At 49.1% G+C, this 20915-nt stretch overlaps 3 protein-coding genes across 4 annotated transcripts; 1 reads left to right on the top strand and 2 right to left on the bottom strand.

The window, feature by feature from the left end:
- Nucleotides 1-445: 445 nt before the first annotated feature.
- On the bottom strand, nucleotides 446-6125 carry LOC108928788 (intermediate filament protein ON3-like). Its single transcript, XM_018742929.2, has 9 exons — nucleotides 5784-6125; nucleotides 4110-4318; nucleotides 3559-3619; nucleotides 3336-3431; nucleotides 3076-3240; nucleotides 2809-2934; nucleotides 1168-1388; nucleotides 957-988; nucleotides 446-742 (listed from the first exon to the last, which is right to left on the bottom strand). Exons 1-8 carry the CDS (start codon nucleotides 5967-5969, stop codon nucleotides 961-963), a joined length of 1092 nt encoding a protein of 363 aa, XP_018598445.2. The 5' UTR covers nucleotides 5970-6125; the 3' UTR covers nucleotides 446-742; nucleotides 957-960.
- A 633-nt stretch (nucleotides 6126-6758) lies between these two features.
- On the top strand, nucleotides 6759-11172 carry LOC108928778 (keratin, type I cytoskeletal 18). Of its 2 annotated transcripts, XM_018742908.2 has the most exons (8): nucleotides 6765-7325; nucleotides 7914-7996; nucleotides 8529-8685; nucleotides 8790-8954; nucleotides 9420-9545; nucleotides 9990-10225; nucleotides 10453-10487; nucleotides 10945-11172. In XM_018742908.2, the coding sequence occupies exons 1-8, from the start codon at nucleotides 6924-6926 to the stop codon at nucleotides 11022-11024; spliced, it is 1284 nt and encodes a 427-aa protein (XP_018598424.2). In that variant the 5' UTR covers nucleotides 6765-6923; the 3' UTR covers nucleotides 11025-11172. The 2 variants fall into 2 exon arrangements, with proteins under 2 accessions (XP_018598433.2, XP_018598424.2); XM_018742917.2 differs by lacking the exon at nucleotides 10453-10487 and having other exon boundaries at nucleotides 6759-7325.
- A 422-nt stretch (nucleotides 11173-11594) lies between these two features.
- On the bottom strand, nucleotides 11595-20560 carry LOC108928795 (actin-related protein 2/3 complex subunit 2-A-like). Its single transcript, XM_018742943.1, has 10 exons — nucleotides 20342-20560; nucleotides 17965-17999; nucleotides 17151-17263; nucleotides 16405-16450; nucleotides 15997-16183; nucleotides 15804-15897; nucleotides 15570-15696; nucleotides 14640-14740; nucleotides 14100-14200; nucleotides 11595-12008 (listed from the first exon to the last, which is right to left on the bottom strand). The coding sequence occupies exons 1-10, from the start codon at nucleotides 20413-20415 to the stop codon at nucleotides 11987-11989; spliced, it is 900 nt and encodes a 299-aa protein (XP_018598459.1). The 5' UTR covers nucleotides 20416-20560; the 3' UTR covers nucleotides 11595-11986.
- Nucleotides 20561-20915: the final 355 nt, after the last annotated feature.

The raw sequence follows: 20915 nt of genomic DNA on the forward strand, positions 1-20915 counted from the left end.
TGTTCACCTCTGCATGTGAGTTTGGCCAAAAAGCACACAGGAGGATCCCGGCGCGTCGTACGCAAAACGTCTGATGTGGGTGGACAAGTGATTCGTGTTTGAGGACCGTGTTTACACTGCAGGCCCCCGTGTACACTGCTTGTACCACAGCTCTGGCCGGGACTCTCACTGGGGACATAAAAGCCAGATTGTTTGAATTCCCCTGATTCTTGCTTTTATAAACCTGCCCCGCCAGTAAGACCCCCTGTGTCCCCCAGACGTGTCCCCCGCCTCTCGTCCAGCCGCTGCACATGGAGGTGGGAGGAGGAGAATACAGTGGATGTGAAAAACGTTCAAAGAGCACCGACTCTTGGCCATTGTTATCGTACCCACGTAGTGTCCTACCGTTGCAGGACATCTGGTGGACATCAGAGCACAGCGTGACCTCGTACGACACAGCGTGACCTCATGTCACTGGGAAGCTGCACAGAAAACCCTTTTTGCACCAACATTTTCCCATTTATTGTTTGTACCATTTTTAGGTTTTGTGCACAGCGATCAAGCAGAGTGTGAGGGAAGTGTTTTTACACGACATCAGAAGTTCAGAGATGAGGTGACGCAGTGACACGGTGACACAGCGAGACGAAGACACTGTGGCCGAGCCAGAGAAGTACGCTTCTGTAGGACTGAGCGGAAGGACCGGAGGTGTTCGCTGCGTTTCTTTGTGTTCCGTGGACCGCAGGGTCCACTTGCCCTCAGCAACCTGGACGAACGAAAAGAAGAGGTAAGAAGTGGTTTTCAGCCCCTTAGCGCTCTGCTGGACCCAAGAGCAGAACCCCTCCATCCTGCACTGCTCTTACACGCAGCAGACAGAAAAATCAAGGTAAAAATGGGTGAAGCTGGGGTGACCGGGAAGTCAATGCCGCACGGACGCACGGGTCTCGACCCCTGGACGGACGGGTGAACGGCGCCCTCACCCGGTCAGCGGCGTTGGCCGTGTTCTCCCAGCCTGCGGAAAGGGACACTGTTATTGCTCCGTTAGTGGTCCTGCAGCGTTCCGTCCTCACGTCCTCCCTCAAACACATCGACCACAAGGACCAGCGCAGGGGACACAAGTGACGACCGCCGCCATCGGCCTCGTCGCCGACCGACGTGCTCTTCGGGCTCTTCGGCCCCACGCCCTCTCACCTGCTCTCCTCCCCTTCCAGCAGCTTCCTGTAGGTGGCGATCTCGATGTCCAGGGCCACTTTGAGGTTCATGAGGTCCTGGTAGTCGTGCACCTGCTGCATCATGTCCTGCTTGGCCCGCAGCAGCGCCTCCTTCAGCTGCCGGACACGCTCCCCGGCCTCCTCGCGCACCTGCTGGTCACGGTCCTCGGCCTCCTGCGCCTCTGTGCGCAGCACGTCCCGCTAGGGGAGGGGCACGGGGTAAAAACAGGGTACGGGGGGCACAGGGGGAGAGGGAGCAGGAAGGAGAGGCGGAGTGATTAATAACCACCCTCAGTCGCTCTGGTTTCATTCACCCTGATTTCTGTGTTGGTGAAATCGGTGGTGATTCCATCAGTCTCGCTCTGCATCATGGTCATCAGTGATGATTTTAACAGCGGCCCAATTAGTGACGATTGCGGCGCTCGTGACTTTAATTATGATTTATTATGATGGCTATATTGACGCTAGTAATGATGACTGCTGCGCTGCAGAAACGATCGATGGTAGAATTACAATGATTCTGTACTGATGGAGCATCGTAGCTATTGCTGCTGCCCTGCGCATACAGGTCCTGGGTTCGAATCCCACTCCTCTGTAGTAGCCCAGATCAAGCTACCCACCCTGAACCACACACACACACACACACACATTTTCAGAACCGCTTGTCCCATACGGGGTCACGGGGAACCGGAGCCTAACCCGGCAACTCAGGGCGCAAGGCTGGAGGGAGAGGGGACACACCCAGGACGGGACGCCAGTCCATCGCAAGGCACCCCAAGCGGGACTCGAACCCCAGACCCACCGGAGAGCAGGACTGTGGTCCAACCCACTGCGCCACCGCACCCCCACCACCCTGAACCAATGCAGTAAAAATTACCCTGCTCAGTGAATGGGTTACTCACTGTAAGCAGGTTAGTGCATGAAGCTCACATTGTGAAAGCAGAAAAATGTCAGATAAAATAAAATATCATATTAAAGTCCATCTGACTTCTAGACCCTGATTGGACTGAACTCTTGGGGAAAAGTGAGATGAGTGGCAAAATGATGATTTTTACACTAGTAAAACTGATAAATCCTCTTCTGGTTTAATTCATGATGATTCCCGTAGAGCTAAAATTAATAATAATTTCAATATTGACGAAATTCTTGATCATTCCTATATTGAAGGAATTAGTGCTGATTCATATACACACACACACACACACATATATTGTCTGAACTGCTTGTCCCATGTGGGGTCACGGGGAGCCGGAGCCTAACCTGGCAACACAGGACATAAGGCTGGAGGGGGAGGGGACACACCCAGGATGGGACACCAGTCTGTCACAAGGCACCCCAAGCGGGACTCGAACCCCAGACCCACGGGAAAGCAGGACCCGGTTCAACAAACTACATCACCGCACCCCCTCCCTGATTCATATATTGATCAATAATTTCTGTCCTAATTACACCAATGACCCCAAACTCCTGCTCATTATGAACTTGTGATCCTGGGTGAATTTGTGACTTTTGAAGGAGGTTCTGCGGAGCTCGAAAGGACATCTGTGGTGCAGGGAAAATTCTGCTACCAAACCCCCAACCCCACTGCCCCCCGTCCTCGTCGGGCCTTCGGCTCCCGTACCTTCCTCTTCAGGGTCTCCACCTCCCTGAAGAGCTTCTGCACCACGCGCAGTGTGTCGGCCACTTCTCTTCGGTTCTCCTTCAGCTCCTCCTCATGCTTCTGCACCTTTGCAGCCATATCGGCCGTCTGGGAGGGAGGTGGGACACTCGTCTGACCACCTGTGGAGAGCGCCACTGCGACCCCCCCCGGGTGTATTTCGGGACAAGGGTTTCACCGAGATTTACGCCACACATGTACGACAAACATCTGCACGGCATCGCAGCTGACCTTGGTCCTGTGCCACGCCTCGGCTTCCTCCCGGCTGCGGGCCGCCATCTCCTCGTACTGCGTCTGGACCTCTCGCGCAATCTGGCTCATGTCAAAAGTCTGCGCCCGCTTCTCCTGCAGGAACACCCTGGAGTTCTGGACCTGGGACTCGAACTCCTTGATTTCCTGGGAAGGAGGATGAGGACGAGCGCCATGTTGAGAAGGAAGGCGAAGCGGCCGACGCCTCGCGCCCTTCGCTCAGAGAGCCCGAGTGGAGTCACCTCCTCAAAGGCCCTCGTCAGGAAGTCCAGCTCCCCCATCACGTTCTCCAGCTCCAGCTGCAGCTCCACCTCATGCAGGTGAGCATCATCCACGTCCTGAAAGTGCAGTTACCACCTATCAGCTCGTGTGGTGAGTGATGAGAGGGACATTCACAGAGAGCCAGGCGGAAGGTGCTGCAGTACGACGACACACAAGAACCATCAGACAGGAGGATCTTCCAACCTTTTTGTAGGCCACAAAATCCTCCTCAGCGTCCGCCTTCCTCTGGATCTCATCTTCATATCTGCGGGGTAGGAAGAGTGCAATCCGGTCAGGGTTCACGTGGCAGCTGGACATCTCATTCATTTCATTCATTTTATCTGACACTTTGCTCCACTTTTCTCACTTAGAGTGTGAGCTTCGTAATGTGGGGTGTCCTGCAATGGGCTGGCGTCCCGTCCAGAGTGTTTACCCTCTCCTTTCTGCCTTGGGCCCTGTGTTTCCGGGACAGGCTCCGGCTCGCGGCGACCCCACTTGGGACAAGCGGCAGTTGGCATTGCTTGGTGGTTGGTTGGTTGGTTGGTTGGTTGGTTTGTAACGTGAGCTACAAACTCTCATTTTCCCATCTATACCGCTGGGCAATTGTTACTGCGCCAAAGCAGTGTTAGTACCTTCATCAAGAGCACTACAGCAGGACTGGAATTCAAATCTGGGACCTTTGAGTGCAAGACAGCAGCTCTAACCGCTGCCTGGTGCTTTGTGCTACAACAGGAGTAACTTGCGCTCATACTCACTTCCTGCGCTTCTCCTCCACCTGCACCTCACTTCTGACCAGCTTCGCCTCCAGCATCTCATGCTCCTGGGCTAGAGAGTCCACCTGTTGCCGCAGGGCCCTGCTCAGCTCCTCCACCATGCCCTCGATGTCGGCCTCGTAGGGCTCCTGCTCCAGCAGCACCTTCAGCTGAGTCTCCAGGACCTGGTTCTGCTGCTGCAGGTGGTGCACCTGGGACGAGAGGGGCGGGAAATGAGCCCACACAGCAGGGCGGGAGGGACGCGACACTGGGTCGCTACCTGTGCCAATGTGGAGCAAACACAGCGGCCGGGGCTTTCCATTTGTACGCACGTGTTCCATTTCTTACACGTCTCACGACTCTGTGAAATCACGTGACAGAGGCGCAAACCGAGCAGAGGCTGCCATGGTAACCGGTACAACACGTTGAGCACGACGAGGGGTCACGACCCGTGACTGCACACACCTCTGTACACACGAGCGCCTATCGGCCATCGGATGGCACCGGCGCCGGGAAACGTCCGGCAAGACTGAGGTATCGAACCCTGGGCTGGAGGTTCACTTTTCACATCAGCTGCTTAGAACAAACAAAGCAGGTAAACAGCAAATCATTTCAGCTGCACAACCTGCCATGTCACAGATACAGGCGCCACAGAGCACAAGTATAATGCACACTGTTACCAGAAAGTGTCCATAATTCATTGTATGAAAGGCACTTTGAAAAACCAGTCAATGTATCTGAACGCTTTGAACACCGGGCTGAAATTCTGAGACCAACTGGCCAAAACAGAGGACAGCTTTACCCCAGTGATAGGATTGCATTTTGACAACTTCCGTCAACCACCACTAGGGGGAGCGTTGGCCAAAAGAATCTGAGACAGGAGTCCACCTGAAGAACCTCAGTGTACCCGAAGTGAGGCTGATATTTACATTTAATTACTGAGCTGGTGCTTTTTTCACAGTGACTTGCAGTGTTAATCTACCTACTGTTAATGAGCTGTTTGTACAGCAGGGTCATTTCGACTGGAGCAGTTCAGGGTAAATACTGTACTGTACCGTGCTGAACGGTACTGCAGCTGGAGGAAGGATTTGTGCCTGTGACCTTTGGGTCCAAACCAGTACACTACCAACTACTCCGTCACCAAAACGAGTCATCAATATGCCATAGTATCAATATTTTCATCCATAAAGGGATGAGGCAAATACAGGCAGGTAGAGGCTCTTTGCACAGAACAGACGAGTTGGTTAACAAGGACTGAGGGGAGTAAAACACAGTGATTTATGGAGTCAAATTCATTTCCTTGACCACTATTTGAGTCGCACACATTAATCAATCAGTTTCTTTCACATTTACACAGCTGGATATTAACAGAGTACAAGAGCAGCTTCCCTCTTGGGATTTGACCCCAAAACCTCCTGAGGTGCCAGAGGTTCCCTAACCATCTGGTAGCAGGTGGCCCAGGATCCAACTGAGAAGACACTCTACTGAGAGCGGTGTTACAGCACAGTTCAGCAGATTGTCACACCCAAAACTGCAGATATACGCACATGATAGGTTCAAGTTGTTACTATTTCATTAAAATCTCTCCTGGAAACCGATGCAGCCTGGAGTCTCCGTCCAGAATGAAGCAGTAGGTTGTGTGTTTAATTAACTAAGAGAGCAGATGGGACCACTGACCTTGTCAATGAACCGGACAAACTGGTTGTTGAGAGCCGCGACCTCTTCCGCTTCCTTCATCTTCTCCTCGTGGTCCCTGGGGTCCACATGGGGGCTGGGGGGACTTGAACCTGCGATGGGCGGATAGCCTGGTTGAGACCTGTGGCTGCTGGCCATTTCAGGTAGGCTGGATGTACAGACAAACATGCAAGCAAAGAGGAGGTTCGCCTGCTTCTTAAAGTCACCAGGCGGCCTCCCCTCATGAATTATTCAACGCTCTTCACAAGATGTTGAAGATAAGAACTCATCCCACCAACGATGTGTGACAACAGAGGGGTGAAACAAAACAAACTCATAAGTGTTGAAAAGCAGCAAGTATTTAATCATGCCTACAAGTATTTAGTATCCATAAAATATTTATCAAGTACTTATATCCTTATATATATATATATCTATAGAGAGAGAAGGAGAGACAAGGAGGGAGAGAGAGAGAGAGAAAATGAGAGAAGGAGAGAGAGAGAAGGAGAGAGAGAAAGAGAAAGAAAGAGAGCGACAGAGAAGGAAGGAGAGAGAGAGAGAGAGAGAGAGAGAGAGAGAGCGAGAGCATAGTGGTTAGATCATGATCAGGTCCTTTTGCTGTAGGTTTAAGTCCCACTTCCTGTTCTAGTAAGTTGTATAAAATGTACGTAGCTCTATATTGTAGGTCGCTTTTGTACATAGTTATAATGATAAATAAACAAATGTGTGGGTGTGTCAACTGCACCGCTAATGGATACAAATTTACAGAGAGATAGAAACAGATTTTCCTCTGTAAATCATGGGAATTAATATGAAAAGCAGCTGCTCCGTTGTTGATGCGTGTAGAAATGGATACACACATAATATTATAAACGGCAGTAAAGAAAAGAGCGCAACAACAACAACAACAACAATAATAATAATAATAAATAACGCGTCGCGGACAAGCGCGTCCGAAACGCCCCGAGCCTGAGTCCGGTTGGATGGAGTCACCTGAGCGTCACGAGCCGAGGAGCTCCGCTGCATAAATAGCAGGGCGCGGCGCTCCGACCCTCACACACCTGCTCTCAGGTGAGCTCCTCGCGCTCAGGTGACACACGGCACGCGACTCACTCGTCCGCAGCCTCCGCGACCACCACCACCATGTCCTTCTCGGTCAGGTACGCCAGCGCCCCGCGCACCTTCTCCAGCGCGAGCGCCTCGGGCAGCCCCCTGCAGAGGTTCCCCCGCTCCAGCGCGAGCAGCATGTTCGGCGGCGCCGGGGGGGTCGAATCCCGCATCTCCGTGTCCAGCCGCCCCGCGCTGGCCAGCATGTACCGGCCCGAGTACCAGGCGAGCGGCGGGGGGGTCCCCAGGCCGGACGACAAGGAGACCATGAGGGGCCTCAACGAGCGCCTGGCCGACTACCTGACCCGGGTTCGAGAGCTCGAGCAGTCGAACGCGCAGCTCGAGCAGCAAATCAAAGAGGTGCTGAGGAAACGGGGGGCGGCGGTGGAGCGCGACTGGAGCGCCTACGAGAAGCCGCTGGAGGAACTGCGCAGACAGGTGGGGTGGGGGGCGAACCTCACTGTAAATTCCGTACCTTTACCTTTTCCGTACTGCGTCTATCAGACACTTTCAATGAACTCTATGTAGTGTTATCAGCCCACACACCTTATTCACCATGGTAACTTACACTGCTAGATACACTATACTGGGTCACTCATCCATACATCAGTGGAACACACACACACACACACACACACACACACACACACACTATGGGTGAACTTGAACAGTATGTCTTTGGAGTGCGGGAGGAAACCCACACAAACGGGGAACATGCAAACTCCACACAGACTGAGCGGGGATCGAACCCGTGTCCTCTCGCACCACGCAGGCGCTGTGAGACAGCAGTACTACTCTGTTACATTACATTCCATAATTTACTACTCATTTCTGCTACACCCACGTTACAGGTCGTCTCTTAAAAATGCACCATTTTCAACTTCTCAAATGCTTAGTAGGTAAAAAGCGATTTCTACTTGAAAATGTCACAGAAATGACTGTCTCCAATGGTACAGTGTGTGTGTCTGTGTGGGGGAGGGGGTGTCCACTGAGACTGTCCCCCACGCGCTGCATGCTATGCCGCAGGTCCGAGACATGACCATGGACAACGCCCGGCTGATCCTGCAGATCGACAATGCTCGGCTCGCTGCCGATGACTTCAAAGTCAAGTGAGAGCCGCCTCGTTCTTCCTCACCTTGTTCTCACTTCTCGCTCACGTTCGGCTCCGGGCTTCCGGGGTTCGAAGCCGGGAGCCGACCAGCTGACCCGGCGCTCCTTCCTCGGCCCCGTGTTGTTATTGATCCTTCGGATCCCCTGGGCAACGCAAATGACATGCAAATGAGCTGCCGAAATTCTGTTCGTTGACATGCAAAGTGACCGCATTTGCCTACACTTTGTTCCCGGATTGTACCCCAGTATCCGAGAGGCCGATGAAGTCATTTTACTCACCGTCGGTATCCGCAGGAGAAACGGCCTCAGAATAAAGCACCGAAAAGGGCTTTAATCAGATGATGTTCTGCATATTAAGTAGTAATTACTGGTTATTAGGAGCTATATTTGCAAGAACAATAAAAACAAAACAAAAAAAATCAAGTCCTTTATATTGCTGTGTTTCTTGATCAAAGATAATTAGCTGCTCATGAGGCACTTCAGTTTGTACACTGAGCTTCACTGGGCGCTGCTGGAACTCGCCCGCTGCAGGTTCGAGTCGGAGCAGGCCTTGCGCCAGAGCGTGGAGCAGGACCTCATGGGTCTGCGGAAGATCATCGACGACACCAGCCTGAGCCGCATGCAGCTGGAGAACCAGATCGAAGCCCTGAAGGAGGAGCTGGCTTTCCTCAAGAAGAACCACCAGGAGGTAAGGGCCACGACCCCACCTCCCACCGCCACCGACACAAACTCTCCCGAAAGGCTCGGAGCCCTTCGTGCCTGATCGGCCTTTCACGACCCGGTCCTTCACAGGAAGTGGCCCAGCTGCGCAGCCAGATCTCCGACTCCAACGTCACCGTGGAGGTGGACTCGCCCAAGGCCTCCGACCTCAGCGAGACCATCACCAAGATCCGACGGCAGTATGAGAAGGCTGCGGAAAAGAGCCGCGAGGACACCGAGGCCTGGTACAAGAAGAAGGTGAGCGAGGGTCATTCCAGGTCACCTGGCAGCTGTGCTGTACGTCAGTGGTGGCTTCTGGGGCATCAAATAAAAACCCATTTTGGAAGAAGAGAAAACTCTGAACGTGTTCAGATTCTCACTTTTGGCTTTGATGTGGTGGAACGAACTCCCTGTTTCCCTCAGAGCTGCTAAATCCCTACCACCATTCCAGAAGGGCTTCAAACCCATCTCATCAAAGCCACTTCTCTCCTGATCTCCAGATTGCTCTATAAATGTACATCTTGTCATGTGTCACCCTCACCTCTGTACCGCCTTTCTGGTCTACATTCAGCTATTTGCGATGCGTGTGGCTTTGGACACACGGGCCGCTTGGAGTCGAGTGTCTGTGTCGAAAACTCGTGGCTGAATGCCTCCACGATGAGTCCGTTGCCACGGTGCCACTCTTACACTGCGTGACGCCACACACTCGTGTCTCGTGTCCAGTTTGACGACCTGGCGGCCGAGGTGACCCACAACACGGAGGCGCTGCAGGCCGGAAAGAACGAGATCACCGACCTGCGCAGGCAGAAGCAGACCTTGGAGATAGAGCTGCAGACGATGCGCAACATGGTACCGTCCCTTTAAAAGTTTGGACACACACTCTTCCCAAAGGCACTGAGCAATACTAGAGCACACACTCCACTTCACTGCACTGTACCACACTTCTAAACTACACTACTTTATTTGCTCTACTACACAGTTATTTTACTGGGGGGGGTGGTTAGCAGATAGGATAGTGGTTAAAGCTGTTGTCTTTGGAGTCAAATAGTGTGAAGGTCCTGGGTCCAAATCCCATCCCTCTTGCTGTAGTTTCCTCCATCAAGGTACTGTACATACCCTAGGTGGATACAGTAAAAATTACCCTGCTGTATAAATGATAAATCAGCGTAAGCACTGTAACTCTGAGTCTCTTTGGAGAAAACTGTCGGATAAGCAGAGGCACCGTGTTTACTCAGCAGATTGAGTTTTTACCCGTACGGTACCGCACCTCACTCCATGTCTCCACGTGTCCAGATCCACTCCCTGGAGGACACCCTGAACGAGACGGAGGCCCGAACGGCACGGGACATCGACGCCCTCAACCAGATCATCATACAGCTGGAGACGGAGCTGGGGCAAGTGCGCGCGCAGGCCGAACGGCAGGCCGCCGACTACCAGGTGCTGCTCAGCACCAAGACCAAGCTGGAGGCCGAGATCGCGCAGTATCGCGCTCTGCTCGAGGGCGTGGGCAGCGGCGCCACTGACGACAGGTGAGGGGGGAGACACGCTTGACCGGCCCGCTTGACCGCAGTCCACCTCCTTCCCCCGGCAGCAGGACAGAGAAATTGAGCTGTCACACACTCCATGCTCTACTGTGGCATTCGCGCGCGCGCACACACACACACACACACACACACACACACTAAGGTCGCTGTGGGTCCGTTGTTGCCGTTTCCACAGCGCAGCTTCTGTGTCTCTCTGTTCTTCTCCCCAACAGAGTGGAGTTTTCTTTAGATCAGGCTCTGCAAGCAGGTAAGTGTGTCTTGCTGACCCCCCGAGGGGGGGGCGGTCACTGTGCCTAACCTGTGTGTAGCATGTCATTGCATCGCTTTGGCGCCATCCGGACCCTTAGCACTCCATCGCGCATGTTTGTGTGCGTGTGTGTGCGCTCTGCTCATGCCTGCTAAATTAGTAGTAGAGTCCAGCTGTGTGGATAGCAACTGTGCATGTGTGTTTGTGTCTTAGTAGCATATCCCACATGCCATGATTACCTCATTGTTAGTGTATAATTTAACAATCAAAAGCTAATTTTTCCGCTAAGCATAACTGCTGTCATTATTTGTGCACCATGTACTGATTATTATTGAGAACAATTAGTTATAATATCAGATGCTGTGTTCAGAGTCGATCTGTATTCATGTCTGTGAGGTGCGTTACCGCTTACTGCGGTATGGACAGCTAGACACCCAGGTGTGGTTGTGTGTCTCAGTGCCGCAGCAGGAAGGCGCTAATAAGAGCTTCCAGCCCGATCGCGTGGATGAGATCGACGAGCCCCAAGAAAACGAGTGAGACGAAACGGCAGTCGTCCCTGCAGCTCACCTTCTCCACCGCACATCCAGAACCAGCCTGCTTCAGTGACCTCTCCTGGTCCCTCAGGCACTGCACCCCCTACCTGTTAGCTCTGCTCACTGCCACTAATAAATTTCTCTTAATCCACTTTTCTTTTGTGTGTTTGGAAAAACATTGTGCAATGTGAGGTCTCTCTTCTCCCACAAGTCTATTACATGATTTTTACTGCTCTTTCACTGTGGTTCCCTTCCTCCCAGCCCTTGCAGACAATAAAGTCTAAGTCAGTTGGTACAGCTGTGCTTAGTTCCAAACAGAACAGCGTGTGTATATCCAATAATAAGGGCTTGAGCAGTATAAATATTGAGTTTACCACACCACTGGTGATGACGTGCGTCCCAGAAAATTGCAAAACAGCTGATGGGAAGGACAGACTGAGTGGGTGTTTTACTGGGGCTGAACTGCTTTTCAGACAAAAGGTGGTGTTTGGAGCTGCTGGGACAGGAGTCAAAATCAGTGCGGCTCTTTGGCTCCATGGGGAGTTCACATTGACCGAACACGTGACCTTTTTTGTTTTTTTAATAAGACTGGTTTATTCTTTACAATCACTGATTGAAAACCTGACAAGAAACAGTCTAGTGAGGAGGGAACCGTAAACATGAGTAGCATTCGTTACTCAAACACTCCAAGTCAAAGAGGAGGCAACAAGGCAGGAGTAAGAAACATCCAAAGAAATAAAAGATCATATCGTATCAAAACTGTAACCTGTGCGTGAGACAGAGAGTTGGTCTTTCAACAATGCAAATCAAGGAATGCATGGATTTCCCCATCTGCATATCTCCTTTGAATTTCAGTGGTGAGACAGACTGCACTGGCCGGGGTGGGATTTGTCTTCGTGTGTGGCCGGCGTCAGGGGCAGAGGACGGTCGTGCTGATGCCGGTCTCAGTTCGGCCCTCTGGGCTCCTCAACGAGAGAAAGTCTTGCCCCTGAGAAACACAGGAAGATGCCAGTGTGAGTCCTTGCCAGTCCACAAGGAAATCAACACACTGCTATGCAAGGCCTGTGCATGACGGAGGGACTCGCTGACCAATGGAAAGGAACCGCTGCCAGAGCAAGGAGGGGCTACAACAGAGCCTCGGCCAACAGCTGTCCTTAACGCTACTGAACTGCATCACCATGCAAATATACCGTGCCGTCACAGTGCACAAGTGAACAGTCGAGCAGCCCGTTCCCATGTGGCCATATTCTCCAGCCACATCACATGCTGGTGGTCACAATGACACAGATGCCCTTCCATTACATGTTCAACAAAACCAGACAAAAATACTAGGCAGGTGAAGAGAAGAGACAAGCAGAGTGGTCTGGGGTTATGTTTTGCATTAGGCGGCTATATAACTGCATTTAGACGCTCAAACAGGTTCCGCCCAAGAGAACAACAACACTGAAAACAGGATGCAAAGCAGGACCTTCTCAGGCAGTTGAAAGGGAAGTGGCTGTGTGATCAGAAGAGCACACAGCTCACCGCCTGTTTGCCTTCTGTCAATATGGCCCAGTCAGAACAGTGCATCTGTTTGCACTAAGGAACAGCCCTCCAAGCTCAAATGCAAAGGCCAACTGGGGATGAACTGCTTGGTTTTCCCTGGACTTCTGGGTAACTACCCATCATGCCTAAATATACACCAGCTCCGCAACTCTCAAACATAAATGGGAAGACAACTTCCAAATCACTTCCACCAAACATCACAATAAAATTTGATAATGGAGAGTTCCCCTGACTTATGGATTAGATTCTGTAAAATCTCAGATATAGCTATAATACAAATGCTCTGTAACTAAAATTATTACAATATGTTGTCTTCAGAAACTTCTGTTTAATGCTGACTGTTGGCCAATTCATCCCTTTAACATGTATCATTCTTCATGTTGTTACTGATCACCAACACCAGATACGCGCTGTGAACACTGGAAATGAGCTGCTACTGTTAAGACACATTTTTATAAAATAAACCAGAAAATGCCTATATCTTCAAACTTAACTCATTTGTTTATAACACCAGCACCACCTTCATAGCATCACAGCAGCTGCCTTTATCATAAAAGCACCACCCTTGATAACCTCGGTCTAAAGAGTGAATTATCTTTGCAAAAATGGAGAAAAATTGCAGCTACTGTGCGCAGATTATGAAGTCGATGATGTGCAGATTACAAACGGTCTCTAAACACAGCATATCATCTACAGATGTGGAGCAACTGCTGCTCTTGGCAGGATTCCTCATTTGGGCAAATCAAATGAACCGATAAGATAGAAAATGAATCATGACGAGGGCAGCTGGAGAACAATAAAGCGTTGTTACAAAAGAGGACATCAAAACAGACTAAGGTAGAAACAGTTCTACTTTAGTCACCCAGTCTTACAATGAAATCAGATTCTATGGAGAAGTGATTATGTGATTGAGAAAGCACCATTCCAGCACTGGATGTTTGCGTGTCAGACAAGCCAAGTCTCTGGAAGGAATGAAGAAATGCTGGACACTCATGTCTGTACAAACACTGAGCAGAAGCTTATGGTGGCTCCAGTCAGGGATCACTGTGATCTCAGTAAACCAGAAAAATACAAGTCCTAATTTAGCTAAAGACACAAATAAAGACATTAATACACAATACATGGAGACCTGTAAGGTGGGGCAGATGGAATACCAGCCAAGCCCTGCTGGAGGGGATAAGACCCAACACCCTGTCCCACAGTTCTATAGGGCTCCCTGGGAACATTAAGAAAGCTCATAAGGCTTGTTTCACAAAAAGGTGGGGGGGGGGGGAGTCTTAACTCTCAGCAGGTTGGAACTACTTTGGGTTTGACTAATGAGACTAAGTTTTTTCCTACACCCTGAGGGTTTTGAAAGTTACAGCCCAAGTAGAATCCCACCAGAGAACAGCTGTATTGGAGGGTCATGGTCCTGCTGGTCTTACAGTCACCTTCCAATTAGCAGCAGAGTGATACCTGAAACACCTGGTGAAGGAACCCATCATCCAAACAACACTATAATCATGCCATGAAGATCACAGGATTCAGGACTCACGAGATGGTCTTCATCTCCTTCTTCTCAGCATCTGGCCGTGCTCGGTTCAGCACCTTGAGGAAGTCGGAGGTTTTGGACCTCATGCGTGTGTGGATGTAGGCCTGCAGGGAGGACACAGGACCTCAGAGAGGAAGCTGGTGGGCACAGCCTTGGCTACAACCATGAGATCAGATGTCACACTGGGAAACCATTGGGTGAAAACTGTTTCTCTGCTCGGATATGACAGAGCATGTCTTCCTGAGAGCAGATACCAGTAAAGACCTCAGAATCTGGCAATTGTAACACACACAGGTGTGCGAGACACCTATATTATAATGGTATGGCACACTTCCTTTCCACTTTTCAGTAGAATGTAGATTAATATGTATACACTAACTCCACAGCTCTCAAGATGCAAATCAGAAAATTAAATAAGGTTTCTCTCTCTCTCTCTCTCTCTCTCTCTCTCTCTCTCACACACTGCAGACCTCTGGGCACAGGCCTGAGATGTGGCGACAGTGTGATAAAGACATACCTGGAGAGTGGGGGGGGCAGACTCACCTTGGAGCACTTTATGTGATAGTGCAGGTAGTCCCGGAAGGTGTGGATGAGGTTGATGGTGTTGTCCCTGGTATTTGCGCCGGTGTGACGAGGAAACAGCACTGTGGGGAGGCCAAAGCACACATCACTCACCATGGAGACACCGCTGGTCCAATCGATGCCACAAGCAGCCTTTTGTTTCAGCTTGAGGATTTGACCAGGCGTTCAATATTCCCCCAGCTGAATCAACTTTGCCATCCCCCAGGTACTGGAGCTGTTCATTAACTATCTGAATTGGTGAAAACACTCGCACTGTGGTTCTGTAGCACTGCGGGAGGGAACTGTACACTCTGCCTCAGGGTCTCTACCTCAACTGCTTTACTAAAGTATACCTGTGGACTGAACCAAGCCCTAAAGTAGGAGGTGATTTAAGAAAAGCTCTGAGACTGTGTTTGAGCAGCTGCTGATGACTGCAATCAGTCTACCTCTACAGCTCTCCCCACTGGTCTGTGTTTGGTTAGTAATCCAACAAGGGCGGGGGGGGCTCAACCTTCTATAAACAAAAAGGAAAGATGGTGGCTTCAGTCCCTGAGCAATGAGAAAGACAGGTATGGCAGATGGTGACTAGAACTTGCATGTGCTACAAAGAGGTGTCTGATCATGATCCACAGACCTGCTGAGCTCCACTGAAGGATGAGGAGAGAACAGACCGCGATCAGAGGTGAGACTGCTACAGAACTGACATGGCAATAATGTGTACCGAGTGTTTCCATGTGCATCCTGCGACACGAGTCCTATACTTGTGTGTGTTACTCAGTGAATAGCAGGGAAATGAGATATAACAGCTGGTGACAGAAACCCTCAGCACCAAGAACACAGACGTGAACTCAAGCGTCTGCGGTTAAGAAGAGTACAGAAAATCAGGAGTGGGCAGCCAGGAGGCACTCTCACCGAAGGTGATATAGCCGATGTTGTCCCCTATGGCAGCGTCCGTGTCCTTCAGTTCCAGCGGGGGCTCCCTGTGGTTGAACAACACCTGGGGGGCAGTGTGGCTGGCGCGACGGCCCTCCTTAAATTCCTACACAAAGAGTGAATGACAAGGGTGTCAGCCAATCAGGATGTCAGTGAGAGAAAATAAAAGCGTAAGGTTTTGGCCACAAGGGACGACTGTGAGCATCTGCCTACCTGCATGAACACCTTCCCGATAACAACATCATCATCATCCTTGAACACGGTGCTGAAGACCACTGTCACTCTGTCCTTCTTTGCCTCCACATACCTGCAGAAGACAACACATAATGGTGGTCCACAGCAGACACACAGCTACAGAAAAAAAACTGGACTCCACCTGAAGCTCACCATCCCTGCGGAAACCTACATGGTCTCGTCATCTCTGTAGTGGACCACCGCCCTCTTCTCGCCCTCGCGGCCCTCCTCCTGGAACTTGAAGTACTTCTCGAAGACGGAGGCAAAGCAGTTCCTCTTCAGCATGCCTGCCTGGTGGATGACTTCCTTCTTGTTGGCTGGCACTGAGTCCAGGTCATATAGTAGTGACACATTATAACCTGGGGAGGGTTGACAAGTTGGAGGTCAGCTGTAACTCAGACACACACGCACGCACGCACGCACGCGTGTGTATAGATGTATAGCACACAGTGTTGGGATAACACAGCCATAAGCAACCAATTTGGTAAATATATCACAGTGTGGAGACAACTGTGCCAAAAAGTGAAACCGGGGTGACCGGACAAACAGGACACAAAGGTTCTCAGACCAACACCCTCACCTGACTCAGGTGACACCAGATAGTTGCCATATACCCGCTTCAGCAGCTGGGGGAGAAAGGCAGAGTATGTCAGCAGCAGTCAGCATTCACAAACAATTCAACACTCTCAGCAAAGTGCAGTGTAACACAGGATGGTGTATCAAGTTCATGTGATCACTTGCAAATGTAATGAGCTCACAGCCCCTTAAAAAACATCTGATTTTTAAACTGAAGTAACTGAACTCAAAAACCAACTTTAAACATATCCCAGGAGAAGCACGTGACACGCATTCTACATGCAATCCAGGACCACACAGTGATTATCTCAGTCTTTACCTCAATCTGACTCGCTGCAATGCGCTCCATTCAGTGTCATCTCAAACTGATGGAATGTGGGGCCTACAATAACTACAGGTCTTGCTATTGGCGAGAGGGAAACCAGACAGCACTTCCTGTTTCAGGGAGAAGCCACAGCAGCTTGTGCCTTTTGCTGCTTACAGCAGGTGCACTGCAACACACGCATCTATTCTACCGTAAAACTCCTACACAAAGATCTACTACTGATCTGACAGGAAAAACACAGCGTTACAGGACATCTCTTCAGCTTGTTCAAACACCGTACTTTTGCACTCAGTTTCCTGTTTCTAGTGGAAGTGGGAGGTTTATATTTTGCACTTGACTCCTAATTTCCATGTAAGACCACAAGCTAACTTCTTGGCTGGCACAGCTGGTGTGCTGTGCACCTGGACAAATCAGGTAACCCGTACCTCGTCTGCACCATGCTCCTGCAGCTCTTTGAAGAACTTGAGCGAGATGCTGACCATCACCTTGGTCTTGTCACCATTGGGGTTGGAGATGTGATAGAGGACGCCATCGAAATCTGGTCCAAGGAGAATCAGTCATTCAAAACAGAGTATTTCAAGGTATTGCCCTTAAAAAAACTGCTTAAAAATCAGAAGGTAAACTACACCTCCATCACACTAAATATTTGAGGATCAATTTAATTATTTTTAATTCTGGAAATTTCTCCCAGAACTAGAGATCCTATACTCCATCACAAGGGAAAAGGCCAAAACTATACGCCAATGTCTCTTAATCAGTCTGCTGCTGGAAACTGGTTTGCAATTTCACAGTGAAATATTGTAACATATAGAGCCTGCACAACTGGCCTGTCATACTGTAAATCTGTGCCATTCTATCAAAACCAAAAAACCTTAAAACGCCAAGATTCATCAATTTGTTTAAATTTAATTATTACTCTAGTGGGATATAGCCTTACTATTTTTAGAACGGGAATTGGGAATAATACGTTCCAGAAGTGTTTTCTGAATCTCTCTGTCAACTCAATTACATGGTGCAACACAATGAGCACATCCATTTCCCATGACCTGACCACACAAACAAACATCTGCACATGAGCCATGAGGAAACATTTGCCATGAGCAAATCAACAGAAAACAGAAAATCAACAGAAAAATGGTGTGAAAAGGAGAAGTGAGAGTTTAGAATACAATGGTACAGTGTTACTATAAGGCTTAAGGACAACAAATGGAACCAGTTTCCAGGCTCACCTGAACTTACCTGCAAATGTAACTTCCACTGCCTCAGGTTTATTTCTGTGGACAACAATACAACAATTTCTTTCATGAAAACAAGTTAAACATTTAACTATTTTCCAGCTAATAACACAGAAAGACTGTGTGGACAACCAACTCACTTGTAAGGATTAATTCAATCTTGTGTATGCAACTGGGTACAAAGCCCAGCACTACAAATTACAAATGTCAGTTTCAGAACAATGGTACACTAGTGAGAGTCACTGAGGAAAAAACTGACAATTCTGTGTGTGTGTGTGTGTGTGTGTGTGTGTGTGAGTGAGAGAGACAGCGTGAAAGGATCTTAAAACATTTGTTTAATATATAAACAAACTGCTGTAATTATTATTGATAAGTAATTTATCTGATGCCTTTGTCCAGGGCAACTTATGATGCTAGATAATCAATTGTACACTGATTAACCTATTGAAAAAGTAGGGGAATTTTTATTATATCAATTCAAAGTACCTTGATCAAGAGTACTACAGCAGGAGATAGCATTTGAGCTGGGGACCTTCAGATTACAACATAATAGCCCAAACTACTCTGCCACCTGCTGCACCTCACAGGACATTTTTTAAGCCCAACAAAATAACTTAATATTTAATGTCACACCTGCTGCAATATTTCACCAGGTGTCCAAACAGCACTTGCAGACACTAAATCTGTACATGCAGACTGGTATATCTTTGTGTCTTTCAACATGTCAGTTTGTGGTGTATGCAAAAATGTACTATGCCTTCATGTTACTGAACAAATATAAGATCAACTGCAAAAACTGAAAATTTTGGGTGGTGCTGCAAACAGTTGGTGTTGGAACTACAGCAACACAGAAAGAATATGAGCAATACATGATGCCACAGCAATAACTACATGCCACAAATTGGAGAACAAATGTTCAAAGCACTGCATTTATATAAGAAACAAAGTTTCACTAAGCTTCTACAAGCAAAGTGTCCCTCATAAAACCATGATTTTACCATGCTGTGGCACTGCCGTACCTGCTACAATGAGTGTGTAAACGTAGTTTAAAATGCTGAAAACACACGTAAAGGTAAAAAGAATGTGTGCCTAGAGAGAAGGGGTGACATTTCTCTCCCGAGAGCTCCGTAAAAGAGTCAACAGAAGTGCCCCGTCTGTCTCAGTCTTCAAATCCAGACTAAAGACTTGCGTGTTTACTCAGGCATTCCACCTCAAAATGTAATGTCACTTAGCTCTATTTGTTTTTCCCACCTCTGTACCGAAGCATATTAAATCTATTTAAGTTATAAATTACTAACAATTTCTCCCTGCTGCACACTGTCTTCCTACAATAAGGCCTGAGGAGGCTGGCGGGCGGTCACAGACGCACCCAATGCCAAATAAAGATGACGACCAACTGCCATGATGGATGAGACGCACCTTGCTGAACTGGGGAATCAAGCTACCATATAGCAACAATATCACTAATACTTGTAAACTGGATTTTATTTAATCTACAATGCCAGGTGGTGAGGAGGGGGGGGGTCGCTCACTGGCCCTTGGACCCCAGAGGTTTTTCTCTCTATGCCATGGCCAGTAGGCATACTTACAGTATAGCTGTATAAAGGCATCTACTATGAAAGCCTGTAGTCAACTGTCATCTTTGTTCTGATGTTTTCTTTGCCTGTTATGTTAAGCGCTCTGTCTGTGTCACTGTGGGGAAGAGCGCTCTAGACTAGAGTCTATAAAAATAAACTGAATTGTACCGAAAAGTCCAACAACACAGCACCCGGCTCTTCATCTGTTCTTGATGCACTTTCGAACTCTCAGTGACACATCTGCTAAACGCGGTAAAAAGGTAAACGCAGAGGAAGAAGCTGCGCTGGTACAATCAGGGTGCTGTACTGCTGCCCTGCTCTGTTGACTTTACCTAATTAGGAAGGCGGGTCGAGCCGCTCGAGGCACTGAAATGCGGAAGTGTGTGATGAGCGGGACACACCCATCGGCGCGCTTCCCTTCACACACACTTTAGTTTATACAAAATAAATCGTCATACACAGCGAGAGAGACAGGCAACCCCCCCAGCTGGGGAACCGGTGGTACACACACATATTTATCATGCATATTGCTGGACATCAGCGAGGACACACGGTGACGGAGGTCCTACAGTCACCGCACTTTTGCAGGAAACACTTTTTTTTGTGTGAAATACTGCAGCGCCGCGCCGCGCTTGTGCACCTTACAAACAGTAAAAATAGACACCACACACCCCGGGAGCACCAGCTCCCTTCAGACTGAAAAATGTGAAAAGCAACAACGAGTCCTTTAAAGTGTGGACGGGCCTCAAAATAAAGACCACTTGTTTAATAAAATCTCTGAGGAAAATCTAATTATCTTCTCACCCATTTGAAGCGCTCTCAAATTTCAGAGTCAATGTCTCCTCTATAATCCGGTTATTGATCTCCAAAAGAATCATGGCGACACCCAATGGTTTAACACACCAAATTAGAGGTTTGCAATAATTTTCCTCTGTACTGCTTTAAAAAATAAAACACTTCTATTTTGCCACCGGCCGGGAGCTCCGTCTTCCTGTGCCCCGCTCCTTCCGCCGAGGACCCTTCCAAGGCTGCCCACATTTCCGCCTGAGGAAAATGTCAGACACTTAGCGGCAATGAGCTGAAAGACCCCTGACAGGCTGTCCACATTTCCGCCTGCGGAAAATGTCACACATTCTAAAGGGGGACGAGCTTTCAAAAGCTCCTGATTTCTTTTGCTCTAAACATTATCAGCGCGTCTTGTAAGGCATCTGGCTGTGTGAGCTTGTGGCAGTTAGAAGATTGTGAATTCTCCAGTATTTAGGCTACGATATTCCAGTGAACATTTAATGTGTTTTATTTAGGGATAAAAATGGAGCTGGAATAGACTAGATGTTCTCTCACTTTTAGTAATGCCATTACTGTAGTGAGGGGACAGGAA

This window comes from Scleropages formosus, chromosome 12 (assembly GCF_900964775.1).
Source record: "Scleropages formosus chromosome 12, fSclFor1.1, whole genome shotgun sequence".
In the NCBI taxonomy this organism is placed as follows: domain Eukaryota; kingdom Metazoa; phylum Chordata; class Actinopteri; order Osteoglossiformes; family Osteoglossidae; genus Scleropages; species Scleropages formosus.